This window comes from Neodiprion virginianus, chromosome 2, assembly GCF_021901495.1.
Source record: "Neodiprion virginianus isolate iyNeoVirg1 chromosome 2, iyNeoVirg1.1, whole genome shotgun sequence".
Lineage (NCBI taxonomy): Eukaryota > Metazoa > Arthropoda > Insecta > Hymenoptera > Diprionidae > Neodiprion > Neodiprion virginianus.
Genome location: NC_060878.1, coordinates 9,998,557 through 10,012,897, shown reverse-complemented (window position 1 = coordinate 10,012,897; position 14,341 = coordinate 9,998,557). Strand labels below are relative to the sequence as shown.

At 40.9% G+C, this 14,341-nt stretch overlaps 1 protein-coding gene across 7 annotated transcripts in view; it reads right to left on the bottom strand.

Annotated features, from left to right (window-relative positions):
• Positions 1-14,341, bottom strand: part of LOC124298224 (RING finger protein nhl-1) — a 34,867-nt gene that overhangs the window by 18,523 nt on the left and 2,003 nt on the right. For 6 of the 7 annotated variants that reach the window (XM_046749943.1, XM_046749946.1, XM_046749947.1 and 3 more), the window contains exons 2-6: positions 14,216-14,319; positions 6,837-7,021; positions 6,452-6,685; positions 747-1,096; positions 182-457 (exon numbers count right to left, since the gene is read on the bottom strand). In XM_046749943.1, coding sequence (XP_046605899.1) covers positions 182-457; positions 747-1,096; positions 6,452-6,685; positions 6,837-7,016 — 1,040 coding nt within the window. In that variant the 5' untranslated portion in view covers positions 7,017-7,021; positions 14,216-14,319. Of the gene's footprint in view, positions 1-181; positions 458-746; positions 1,097-6,451; positions 6,686-6,836; positions 7,022-9,975; positions 10,197-14,215; positions 14,320-14,341 lie in introns of those variants that run through there. The other variant, XM_046749945.1, reaches the window with a different exon arrangement.

The following is a 14,341-nucleotide window of genomic DNA, read 5'->3' as shown; positions in this document are numbered from 1 at the left end:
TGAATCAACCGTGCAGTTTTTTTGAGCCATTTGATTTAGTCAAAGTTCCATTGAAGTTCTATAATTAATGAAAATCAAGAAATCCACAGATATTAAAAAATCTGGACATGTATCTAGTAAACTACTGATTTTTGGGACTTGAGTCCATTTTTTTTTTTTTTGGTGGTGGAATAAAACTCACTCGTAATCGGGAACGTAGCGGCTCCTCGGGGTGCGTTCATCCTCTTGTTGGCGATACTGAGAGGCGAGGCGGTGATCGCTTTTACTCCTCATAAGACCCTGAGGTCCTCCGGGAGGCGCAAGTCCTCCGGATCCTCCCAGCATGTTACCACTTCCGGTCTCGGGTTTGATGTTCAATTCACCGTAACCGGCTAGGTGCAGCACCATCTGGTTTGGTTCGTGAGGCAGCATGAAGCGCACCCTTCGACTGTAGTCTCCTGCTTCATACTCGAAGTTTCTGCGGAGAGAAACAAGTTTTCAATTACAAACAAGTTTCATTACAGCGAACTTGCCCAGGTTGATGCAAATCGAATCGTTGAAAACGACGTGTCAATTCAACAATTCACTATCCCTGCGGTATTCTGAGGTTAGATTCGACCGTCGTGGGTTACGTTACGTTTATTGATATTGAGTTGGTTTCGCGCTCGGCCGACTGCGGCGCTGTAAGTTTCTCTGTGTTGCCAACATAACTGTCTGGCGTAAAAAATTAGCCGTCTCATTGTCAGATTCATTGTCCCCAAGTGTACCTGATGAACTCGACGGTGCGTAGAAAGAGTTCCTTGGTGTCAAGCAGCTCAGCGTCATCCCACGGGACGTTTTCGTTTATGTGGGCATCGGCGAGGTCGCAGTTGCTCTGTATGTTCGAAATTTCAAGCTCGAGATTTTCCTTGAGGTGGACGAGCCCTCTGAGCTCCGTGCCCAGATAGCGGTCCACCTCGTTTCTCAGATAGTCGGTGCGGTCTTTCAGCGCCTTGGTGAGACGTCGGTAGAACTCGTCTATCTCCTCCGAAACGGACGTGCAGTTTGTTTGGAGACCAAGGGTGTTCTTCTCGACTAGGGCCAGGGCGTCCTGGAGTCTATGCAGGCCCCTCCGCACCTGGAGCGATTCAAACGGATTAGGGAAAATTGGTTGAAAGCTCAAGGACGAGGATGCGGGAGGATTGATCGTCAGGTTACGAAAAACAACCGAGCTCCGCACGCAGAGATAAGATCGTTTTTCCTTTACTTCTTCTTATCAGCCCTTTGTCCAAGGAACACAATGCCCGGGCTGATCTATACCCGGTTTTTCACTTCGTCCTCCAATTACTCTCGCTTCGTATGTTCAGGATAATAAAACTTGCTTTTTACCGCGCCCTGTCTCTTTTTAAGAGTGAAAAAATTGACACGCGATTCGCGGCCAATGAGAAACGAAGCGCATGTTTTGTTCGCAAATTTGACGCGCGGCTTTCGCTTAACCAAATTAACGGGAAGTCTTTCGATTATCGTCAACTCGTCGCATCGTCAATTCAGTAATGCTAAATTCATAACCCCTAAGTTTTATCGCGCAATTTACACGCGGTATTTCCACTCTTACTTTTTGTCCTATATACGAATCGCCATGGCATTGAACGTCAGAATGAAAAGGCTAATGATGAAATTGAAGAGGCAAAAGTGAGACGCTTTATCGACTTTAATTTTAGGGCACAAGTGGAGGCTGGAAAGCGGTAAGCTTCGCAAAATATTTTGGTGTCGAGTGACGAGGGGTTTTATTCTGCACAAAGGGGCTTACCGTTCATCAAGGAATGTCTGAGGGTCCACAACAAGTACAGAGCGATCCATGGATCGACCCCACTTCGACTAAATTCCGAGGTGTGAAGTAACTATAGCGTGACGATAATACGCTACCTTAATTCCTCATCTCGAATATCGTTATTTCGCAGATCACAAGCTACGCGCAAGAGTGGGCAAACAGTTTGGCGAAAAGAGAAGCTTTCGAGCATAGACCCGACTGCCTGTACGGGGAAAATTTATTCTCCGCATTCGACGACAGCGACGAATGGCTTATCCTTGCAAGCGATCCCGTCCGATGCTGGTGATCTTATATTCGTGACGACGAATGATCGGACTGTCTGAATAAAGAGTTCGAAGGGAATTAAAAATCTCTAGTAATGTTATCCGTGACAATGATGGTGAACGTAAACGAAACAATATCCTAACTGCATAACCAATATCTTCTGATCGCGAGAGTTTAATTATTTCGAACGTTTTCATTGAACAACCCTTTTCTGAAATTGTTAAATTCTTAGCTTGCGGTGTTCGAATTTCGTGAAATGGATAATTTTATTACATGGTAAGGATATTGTTCGCTTGTGTTTACGATTATTCGCGCAACTAACGATACTGGAGATTTTTCAAACTCTTTGTTTCTCTTTTCCTAACTTTTGATACAGACGCTACGATTTATTCATTCTTAAGCTGGGGTAGGGTTGAAATTCCGAATTTGCAAAGTTCCAAAAGCGCCAAATACCGAATTTCTTGGTGGCGAAACTTGAAGTGAGGAAATCAAAGCTTGACGAAGTGTCTAAAGTTTCGAATGGTCCGAAATCCGACGCTCAAAGTTCCGAAAGTGCAAAATGCCGGAAGGGCTTAACTCCGACGAGTCAAAGTTCCAAAAGTGCGAAAGAGACAAATTTAAAAAATTTAAAACATGGAAATTTCGAGTGATCGAAGATTTTCAGTTCCGCGAATTTCTGGCTTGGTGAAATTTCACCGCTTTGATCTTTCTGTTTCGTTTTCGATATCAGGTTCTTCTGATTTTTCCACCCGCTCGTTGAGTAAACTACGCTGCGTGACTATAATTTTATTTTAAGCATTTAACCTTATCCGTACTTTATTTTTCGGAATTTTTCCTCTATCGCAATTTTGCTTTTCGCAACGGAACTTTGCTCTATCTTTACTTGAATTTTCGGAATCTTGCATTTCGGAAATTTGAGCTGTCGGGTTTCCGATCATTCGAAACTTTTTTTGTTTAGCGTAATTTTGATTTTTTTCCTTAAAGCTTCGCCACCAAATAATTGGAATTAAGCGCTTTCGGAACTTTTCGAGTTCGGAACTCAAACCCCATTCCAATGAGTAACAGCTTTTAGGAACAATATATCCCGACTAGTCGAATTCATTAATCTTCGAAAACCGTTTTCGAATCCTGAAGATACCCTGTCTAAAAGTTTCTCTCGGTAGTCCAGGTACTCTGAGATCGAGCTTTACACCTTCGACGAGTTTTTAGTCCAGCCAAAGACCTCGAACACGGGCCGCTTCACGCAGATGATTTGGAAAAGCACGTTGGAATTAGGGGTGGGGATATCGCTGCACTTCTCAGGCCGCGTCTACATCGTGTGCTGCTATGATCCGGTTGGAAACATCTCCGGAAATTACAACGCGAACGTTTTGCCACCAGCGAAAGCTGCCAAGTACAAAGACAAGGTACGTGCAGTCAGCTCCGCGCCGCATCAAGCACAAAGGCGAAAACAAAGCTCGCTATAAGCTTGCGGCCAGTGGTCACGAACCGTGCCAGAAAATATTTGCGTGGCAGTATCTACTGCGCCGAAGTTCGTCTATTTTGCCACAGTACCCCTTCTCTCTTTACGTAGGACACGTTTTTATGCTTTTCGTGGATCCGCGGTCGCGCAGCTTGCGGAACTGAAACTCATGCTGCGGAGCTTTTGATGCTATTTTTCGGACATCGACAGTAATGGAAAAGATTCCAATGTTTACTAATTTTCCCGAGTTGTTGATAGAATTATTATTTCCCTGTTTGTTGCAAGTGCCTGAATACATTTTTTGATCCAAACGCAGAAAACCAAAATAATTTTCTTACAGTATTTTAGAGTCTTGGCAACGAATGAAAAATATTTTCCGGGTAAAAATCGACTGTGAAATATTTGTATATCTACTTTTTATTTATTCCCAAAAAATTTTCATTTTACTGCGGACTTCTTCTTCATTTACTGACTAATATTAAACACATATCACACAGTCGTTTGACTTTGGTTTTCGTATCGGATCGCTTACGGATCCATCGAAACAAGTCCATTGCACTGCGCACACAAACATGGCAGCTTCGAGTGTCTAGTTTGTATATATTTTTCTATGCCTACATCGAAAGTTCGCGATATTCGAGCGAAGAAGATTCGCGCGTTAAATTCACAACATAGCAACGTTACTCTTGCTCTAATAAACGAAAACGTCTTGACGCGTTGCAAGAAACATTGCCTTCGGAATTTTCGATACTTTGAAGCGATTCCCGAACAATTTCCCAAAACAAATAACCGAGCGCGGTGAGTCGAAAGTTCTGCATTCAGCATTTTTCTTCAAGTACCGCGACAACGTCTCGACTGAGTAGAATTCGGGTTCTCACAGGTTTGTCTTCGCCGTTACGAGGGGCAGTCGTAATTCGTAGGAGAGTTAATTCGGCTGCTTTCGATCGGCACGTAGGCTGGTCGAAGAAAGAAAAGAAGGGACAGAAAAAAAAAAAGGTCGCTATAAAACCCTCTTGCGATAAAACAACCCGGCGAGAGAAAACGTGCAAGAGTGGACGGGGAAGGCCGAAAGCTAAAGCGCTGCGCCAGCTACGGAGCTTTCTACGTGCCGAAAAGCTCCCGTCGATCCTCGTGATTTTTTCTCCGCGTCTTAGGCCACCGAGTTCTCTCCGCATCATCTCGCTACGGGACAAAGAAACACGACGCGATTCGAAACTTGTGACTTACGTATATGTATATATAAGCCGGTCCACTTGTTGATAGAAATAATATTAAGTCAAGTGGACAAAGCACATTCAGCACGCGTCATGTTTACCGAAGAATTTGACCCCCGCGACAAAGCCGGTAGTTGGGGATTATTTTAGACAAAAAATATTTTCTCCTTGCTATTGTCTTGCGCATTTTATATCGCGTCAGCTGTTCGACCATTTCGGTCACACATTTTTCAACTCAATATTTTGGCCCGAATTTTCTCACTCGGGGGTTTTTGGGGTCGCTGATCACGAATCTGAAGTCAAAATTTCGCACATTCTAAATCCAAAATGATGGTGTTTTTTTTTGGGTTATACGAAGTAACAAAGATCATTTGAAGTTGTAAATAAACTGCGATAAGGCTAGGAAATGGAAATTTTTGAGGTGGAACGCTGACGCTAATTTGTTTGGAGACTTCGATTCTCTGTTGTTAATTCTGTGTCTTCGTTATTTACGCTGATCGATTTTGTCATTTGGTCGCCAGTTTTTGTGGGAAAGAAGATTTCCCTCTACACGAAATTTCAAGACTTTGTGACGAGGAATTAATTGATGCGAAAATGCCAGACAGCCGGAATAAGGTGTTCTGAAGATGTACCAACGATGATCTAAGATTCTACAAGTTTTGCAAGCAATTAAAGTTTCTTCTCCCAATCAACAAAAACTGTTGTAATGCATAGAATTTGGTAAATTTTTACGGAATTCGATTGACACCCAAATGAGTTCTGTATATTTGGAGAAAAACTTGCAATTGAAATTCCAAAAGAATGACGAATTGTGAATAAAGAAAATTAAAAGTCTTCCGTTTTGTTGTAGCATACGTTAAAAGATTCGTGCATTTTTATAGAACTTTTTGAAAATCAGACTATCGTGTCGTTCATCTGACATTGATCGAAAGAAAACAAGAAGAAAAAAATTTTTAATTTGAATTCAAATAAATTCCGAACCAGTTTGCTTTAATTTTTAAAAAACGACAATTTGTTTCGAACAGTTAAAACACTCGTCTAAAAGCTTCCGAATTGGATATTCGAAGATTTCGGCAATACGTTCAGATTCCCTAACTCACTTCTACCCGTATCTCAGTTTACAGTATAAATCCTCGCAGAATTAGCGATTCGTGAAATAACACGATTCGGAATTATCTCCCGAGGCTGAAGAACTCTCGTATCCAAAAAAAGTTGACTCTGTTAACGGCAATAAAACAATTCGCCATCCCCAAAAGCATGTAGCGAAATTTATTATCTCGCTCTTTCGCGTTATAATTCCGCCGTTCGCAACTGAATGCTTTCGCTAGGTTGGAACGGGTCTTCGAAAGCTCGTCCCTGGTCCCCTCGACCTTCCTCATTACCCCTGTACTTAATGTACCCGCCGTAGGGGTTCGGCACCAGCGTTTCCGATTACGCGATATCATCCTCTCCGAGCTTAATGGGACGTTATGACTCCCAGGATTTTGAACTACCCCATTTTCATCGCTTTTCCCCGGAAGATAAGGCCCGAGGAATATTCCGACGCGTCTTGTTCGCAAAATGGAAAAAAAACATTGCGATCTACGCAAGTTGCAAGAAAATCGTCGTAGCGAAGGTCAATCTTTCAGGCATTCGATTTGTATCGTTAATTTTTTTTCCCTTACATTTTTTTCTTTTTCGATTCCCTCTCTCAATTGTATCACGCCTCACTCACTCACTCACCTGTGAATTAATCCGAGTTATCTCACGCCTCAAGATGTCCATGTGGGCGTCCTTGCATTCGGAGCAACATTTTTTGTCGCAGTGAACGCAGTGAGAGCAGTAACTCTTTTCGGAACAGACACCGCATCTTTCCATCGTCTGACCGCTCGTCGGATCCGGAAGTTCGCCTGTGATCTCGATGTGCAGCTCGAGGAATCGCTGGAGCGTCACGTTCGTTGGGAAGGCTTGAACACCCTGCGAAAAGTGTTGAAGAAGAGAAAAAAACAAAAAAAATAAATAAAATAAAATAAAAGAAAAACGAGTAATCGCCGTTTTTCGAAATGCGCGGTTTTTGAGGCATAGAAAAAAAATTGCCCGTTTCGAAAGTCACGCTTGTCGCTGATACCTGGTATGGGATGCGATGCTCTGCTCGGCACTCCGGGCATTTCACTTGTCGTCGAACGTAGTCGACCAGCCCATCCATGCAGGGTTCCATGCAAAAACTGTGCTGGCATGGTAGCAGCTTTGGATTTCTGTACCGGTCAAGGCAAATCGCGCACGTTAGCAGCTGCTCGAACTGCTCCATGCTTCCTGTAATTTAATTTGTTGATGAGTTTTACCGCGTGAAAGTTTTAGGAATTTTCAATTCGATAACAAAGAGATATATTCCGAAGATGACAAGTGATTTAGCTAATCAATTTACGGGGCGAGGCTGAGGTTCCGAATTTAAAAAGCTCCGAAAGCATCTAATTTCGAAAAATAAAGTTTCGGTATAGCAGAAGTCCAAAAATTTAAATATACTCACACAGCGTAGTTTACTCAACGAGTGGGTGTAAAAAATCAGAAAAATCGGAAATCAGAATTATCAGGATTACGAATGTAAAAATATCGAAAATCCGAAACAGAAAGATCAAAATGGTGAAATTTCACCAAGCCAAAAATTCACGGAACTGAAAATCTTCTGTCATTTAGAACTTGGATGTTTCAGATTTTTCAATATTCTCACTTTTGCACTTTCCGAACTTCAACTTGTCAGTATTACGCCCTTTCGGAATTTTGAGCGTCGGGTCTTGGACCATTCAAAACTTTGATATTTCGTCAACGTTTGATTTCTTTACTTTAAGTTTCGCCACAAAAAAATTCGGAATTAGGTACTCTCGGAACTTTTCAATTTCGGAATTTCAATCCTGCCCCGACTTTGAGGAATCGGAACTAAGTCTGGCCTAATTTTTTTTCGAACGATGAGAGTTAAGCAACAGCTTAACAACGGTTCTCTGAATTGCATATCACGGCAAAAAAAAATGCTCTATGAATATTTAAGGACTACAATCCGATGTCAGTCTAACAACATCCGACGTTAAATTTCCGTATTGTTTTGAAAAATTGTTCTACAACAGTCGACATCAATTCAATTTCAACACCGTCATTTTTCACAGTACCTTCGTAAAGCTTAACCTAATTATCTAGATAAAGCTCAAACCTCAGTTTGCACCAGCGTTTCTTTCGTCTAGTTTAACGACCGTCGAGCTTTCTCGAGCTTCGAAATCACCAAAGACGGTAACTGTATTTTCTCTTTTCCACCTCCGCGAACGGGAACACTAGACGGTTGATTTCCCCGTTAGAATGAAATTAACCCAAGTTTCACGCGGTGAGCTTGTTTTCTCGATCAGAGTTCGAGAAGATTTTCACTTTCTTTTCTACCTCGCAACTTCGCCGCAACGAAATCTCCCGACCCTGGATTCCGATGAATTTCGAACAGTGCTGTTTAACCGAGGAATAGAATTTTTACAGCACTAACATCTGGTCGTCTTCCTGCCGCGAGTTAAACTGAAAACTAAATGCCGGCAATCGCGTTGCGCGCGAATGGTCTATGAGTGTAAATATAATTCGGGAATGCAACATATTCGAGAAGATCGGTGCCCTCTCTCTCTCTCTCTCTCTCTCTCTCTCTCTCTCTCTCTCTCTCTCTCTCTCTCTCTCTCTCTCTCTCTCTCTCTCTCTCTCTCTCTCTCTCTCTCTCTCTCTCTCTCTTTCTATATATACACGTTTTTTTTCCTCTCTTTCTCTCCTTGGCTTTTTCCGCGATACGTTTCAACCACCGAAACGCCGCGTTTCTCACGCAGCCTCTGATCTCTAGCTCAAGTGTGCGTGTGCGTATCGACAGCAGGGGTATTCCACGTAGTAAATTAGGGAGTCTTATTTCAGGCTTGACCTCACGTCTCTCGACGTCCGACGTCGCGACGCCCACCGTTCGCCCGTACACACAGACGAAGCTTTCGCCCATTCGTGTTGAACCACCTTCGAGACCAGAAACACACGCTTCTTCGTACGTGTTTCCGACATTCGCACCGTTCGGTTAAACCTCGTCTTTGACGTCACGCGCCCTCGTTAATTTTCGCAAAAATTTTCACGCTTACCTTACTTATTTACACGTACAACGTGCATACCTCAACCTTACTCCTTCTCGCTCCCCGATTTCAACCACAAAGTGCAAGCACGGTTATATTCGCGGAAGAGTTGAAACGGAATGTTTTCAACGAGTCTCTTAACCGACTCTTTCAGGAGCTTGGAAAAAACAAAAAACTCTTTTTTCGGTCTTCAGAAAATCGCGGTGGGATTATAAACTCCGAAGCAGGTTGGGTTTGCGAATTAATGAATCGTATGATTAAAAGTTCTCTCAGCGATGACTGCGGAAGTAAAACTATTCACTGCGTCTTTACAGTTCTCGCAATTTATAGGCACTGGTACCGGATTGATCGAGCGATGATCGATCGGATCCTGATGCGATTGGTGGGATCGATTCAGCCATCAGGAAACGTTCGCCAATTCACTTGAGGTGTAGCGCTACTTCTTGAATTAGAGGGGATTGCGGTATGTATCGAGACTAGTTGACTGGCTTAACCGAGGATGTTGATTCGCCTCTGTTTATCATCGTTGGCTGAATTTCTTCCGCTTCCACTTCTTCTTGTTCTTATTCTTTTTATTTATCGTCTCGGGTTTATTTTAAGATCCTATAAATACGACGTAAGGTTTATTTTCGCACGTGCATGCCGCGTATATTTCGCATCTTTTGTTCCATTCACAAGAATTTCGTCCAACAAGTATACATCGCATTTATTTACACATGTGTTTTGCCAAGTTAGTTGACCCGACTTGAAAATAGCCGCAAGGGTACTTCGCGGTTTGTAGAACGAGTACTCGCTGCTAAATTACGAACCCTCCACGACGAAGGACAATAAAGCTGTGCAGCAAAGCGTCGCGATCGAAACGAGAAGGAAAATCAACTGCAAGCTCGTGATAAAGGGTGGATGAAATCATGACTGCGGATCGTAAGGCGTGATTCAGCTTATTCCTTTGTTTAAACAACGCTGCCGCAGCCTCGGAGAAAGGAGGATAAAATTTGGGCAACAATTCAAAGTCGTGGGAAGGTGGGATAGCGGCGAAACTGAGTAAAAGCTCGCGGCTTTCCTGGACTCTGTTAGCCGTTCGTCCTACAAATACGTACTTACAAAAATTTGACTAAGTATACGTGTTTTATGATTTACCGCCTTTGTCGCCGATCCGAACTCGGTGAAAATCGCCGCAGCCTTGTGTTCTTCAATGCGCGAGCTTTCTCATCGGCGGGAAACTTTCGGACGGTGATCCTGGAGGATTTTTTTTTTTAAATCCTTGGGGGCTGCAGGTGGGCGGCAGAGCTTGCGGAGAGGATATCCTCGGGTTGCAGGTACACGTTTGGTGGATTGGTTACTTGGCACTACTGGCCGGTGCTTCGGCTAAACTTAGGTACCTTACATTTCCAGTTTCTTATTTTAAACATGGCCGCCCTCTTAGAATAGAAACCCGCTATGCAGCGTCCGCGACGAAAAGCTCCAGAACCACGTGAAACTCGACGTACCGGCAATCCGGAACACGCCGCAAGCTTTTCCACCCGTTTCGTCGGCAAGCCCGATCTCTGTCTTACCGACTCAGGCCGCAACGGGACTGCGAAAACGCTGCCGCGAGATGGCGTCTAGTGCACATAAAGCTCTTTAAAAGCTCACTGCTCAAGACACGCGGAATGCGGACGCGGTAAGATTTGGAGGTTGGATTGAAAGAGTGTGTGAAGAGAATGAAATAAAATGAGACTTGAATCAATCGACGCTTAATTGCAGGAAAATTTTAACAACTACCGGTATGTTGTATGAAAAACCATGATTGTTTACAAATTCGTGAGGAGATTATTCGTGATGTTATTGTTTTATTAAAGTAAATTGCGCAGAGTCATTGGAAGAGGAAAAATAATGATAAACGATGTTTGTACCGGTTGATAATTTTGAAGAATACTGAAAGTTTTCGCAATGTTCTAATCGGATGTTAATTTAGTGGTGGACTTGACTAATCTATTCGAATTCGTATAGTCCAGTCGAATTGGATTAAAATGAGGCAAGTAGAAAAATTAACCGGTGAAAAGATATAAATTGAAGACCTTTATTTTGGTATACTTTTGAGGATAGTAAAAGTCCTGAAAATATCATTCCCTGCTGCCACAAGAAAGACAGCGCTTATGATGTGACGTTTTTTCATTTGATATTTGTAACCCAACGCGCCCGTCTCGTCGAATCAATTATCAGAGATGTTAAAAGAGTATGATAAGATGGAAAATTTTATGTACGAAATGACGTAACTAAAATGATCACCGGCTCTTAGATTACAGCAGGTCTAAATCAGAGACTATTGTAAGACACTATTTCGTAGACATTATTATATCGATATTTAGTATGAAGAATTTTAGAATGTTGCTAATAATAGATTTAAGAACACAGCGTGTAAGTAAAAATTGTGTCTGTGTTTACCGACGTAATACAGAGATAGTATTGAAAATATGAAGAAAACGGAGTTGTACCTTTTTTATAGAAAACTTAATGAGCTTTAATTTTTATAATAACCTTCATCGCGATCGGACCAACGATTATCGAGGTATGACGAAACAACTGGATTGGAGAACTTTTTTCAAGACGACGGATCGAGTTTCGGAGGTAAAGGTCGGAACTTTTATTATCTTCGAAAGTATGCCAAAATAAAGATCTCCACTAATTCATAGCTTTCTACCGGTTAATTTTTCTACTTTTGTTAATTTGACTGGACTTACAGGCGATGTGAAAGTTGTGGAATCATGCACGTATCTGATCTACGTTCCGTCAACTCATCTTATTTGAAAATGAATCTTCTGTCTATTAATATATTATTTATAAAAATAAAAATATTCGAGGACTGACCGGTAACCGAAACTAAAAATTTATGTCAGTGTAGAAAATTTATCTGCCAACAAATTGAGTTACGATTCGTCGGCATTACTCCAACTCCAACGATATCCTTAATGTGGTGTTAAACCGAAGTATAGTAGAATAATAATGCAATCTCTAATCTCTGTATAATCGTAGCTGGCAATCTGGTCTCCCCGATTGAAATTCATGGTTCTGAAACGTTTTTGCGTGGAGGACACGACGTTCCAATTGAACTTGGCTTAATTATACAGTTTCGCTGTCTGCTGACGTCTAAGTAGTATTTTTGATCCAGCGATTATACGAACGATACAATCTTTATGCACGAAGAATTTTCTTTTCTCCGCCTTTTTTTTTTTTTTTCTTTGCACGGACTTTGAAAACTCAATTTTAATTTCTATATTAACTTCTCATGAATTTATCTTCTTGGCATGAAATTGTAAATCTCTTTCAACCCGGTCTCGTTGAATTTAAACAGTCAAATGGTAATTCGTTCGGTTTATCCGATGCCGAAATTGCAACAAATGCGTCAGTAGCAAGCCGCCATTATTCTTGTCTCGGGTTATCTTTTCATTTTCGTGACTTACAGATGTGAAATCAGATTTCCTTGAAGCTCTCACTACTCGGCTTTTAATATGAGAGTAACTAAAGGCGTATTACATATCATTAGAGAATAACAAAAATGATTCATGGTCACAACTTCCTGTTCCGAAATAGTTTCTCATGCACGATTATTCTTAAAGCGAATAAATACGACTCGTATTTGGCGACATAACAAATACCCTCGAATCGAATCATCATTATTATTGTACGCAATTTCTTTCCAGAAATCAGCATTTCCATTACCTTGAATCTTTTTTTTTTTGTCGTTTTAGGAATTTGATAAACGCTGAAATTGGAATGGAAATTCTCGTAATGTTTTCATCGATTTTTTTCTTCGAAAGAAAGAATGTCTCGCGTAATAATGCAGAAAATTTCTTAAAACTTGTATTTTTGACTCAGAAAATTTCTAGACCGGAAAAAAAACAGGCATAAATCGCTTCGTAATGGATCGGATCTAAAAATTTTGAAAGTGTAGAATAGAAGTTTCGAGAATTTTTGGGAAATCTTCTAACCGTTCAAACAATGCTTTAGTTGGCCAAAAAAAATGTAAGCGCTGAAAAAAATTAATAAAAATAGACCCGTTGAAATATTTGGAATAGAAGATACAGTTTTTGAGACTTTTAAAAAAGGTCCTTTTTAAAACCATTTTGAATAATTATAAATAATTGAGCGGTTGAATCAAAAGTCTGAGAAAAAATTCCAGTTACTGCTTCAAAGTTGGGATGATTGCAGAAAATTATTTACACAAAATAAAATGTTCGTATGGAATTGCCCATATATAGATATATATGGTGTACGTATAACGTGGTTAACTCGTAACTCAACCTGCAGCAGAATCGCTTCACAGAGTTAAGAATTAACGGAGATAAAGCCTATGAATAACGGCCAGTAGAAAGCAGACAATAGCTTTTCACGATTTGTATTTGTATTATTATCAGGCATTATATAATTCAAGTTTGTCGAGTCGTCGCTGCAACCGCGCTTCGCGGATAATATCTCTTCATGAGTAATTAATTTCTGGATATAAATTATCGCCTACCATTGCGGAAATTGTGATTATTAATCCGTACATCGGCTCGCTAAAAGTTCATCCAATTATTATTATTACTACTATCATTGTTATTATCATTCTCATGATATCTCAATTATTTCCCGTGTTATTTCATAATTTAGATTTTGTTAGGAATTTTGGGGACAGGTGCATAACTGCGTTGAAATTACGGAGTAAAACTTTAGGACAACGTTAACTAAATTCCGTTAAAAATCCCTGACTCACTCGAAAGCGTGACGTTTAAATCTGGCAACGAGCCATTGAGAGGATTGGAACTAACTAGTGATAGAAGAATCGAGAGACGAGTTGTTAGCGTTTTAACGATGTCATCGGGAAAGCGCGGGAAGAGTTCAAAAATTGAATATTTTAACTTGTTAATTACAAAAACGAACTTGTCATCAAGTACAATACGCCGTGAATAAAGAAACACGCAGTTTCGCAATAATTTTATCTGTCAATATTTTCCAAAAACTCAACGTATCGTCAAAGTATAAATAAACGATTTAAGAGAAGGTTCAGGAATTTTGAAAACCAGATTCGGTTCATCATTGATAATTGTGAATCAATGTTATACGTTAACAAATGACGCAAGTTATATTATATCTTGAGGAAAAAAACACAAATGTGGGACGATACAAACGAAGCAGGAAATTTTGGAAAACTTTACGTCGAAGCGTTTTTGCAACGAGAGAAATTTCTAATTATCGTTAATCAACTGTAATTACGCTAAATATTCAATAGTAAAATTTTTTTTTTCTTTCAAAGTGCAGTAACATTTAAACCTTCGGCAAGTATAATAAATGAATTTTCTCCCAGTGCGATCGACTTGATCAAGTAATAGGAATGAAAAATCAAATGACATTGACTTACTTGTGATTCACTTCGCCTTTCGGCGAGCTCTTTGCGTTGGGGGCCCACTTAACAGGGCCCCAATGATGGCACTTTTCTACCACCAAAACCGAGCGCTGTACCAGCTGCAATAACGAAACACTTTTT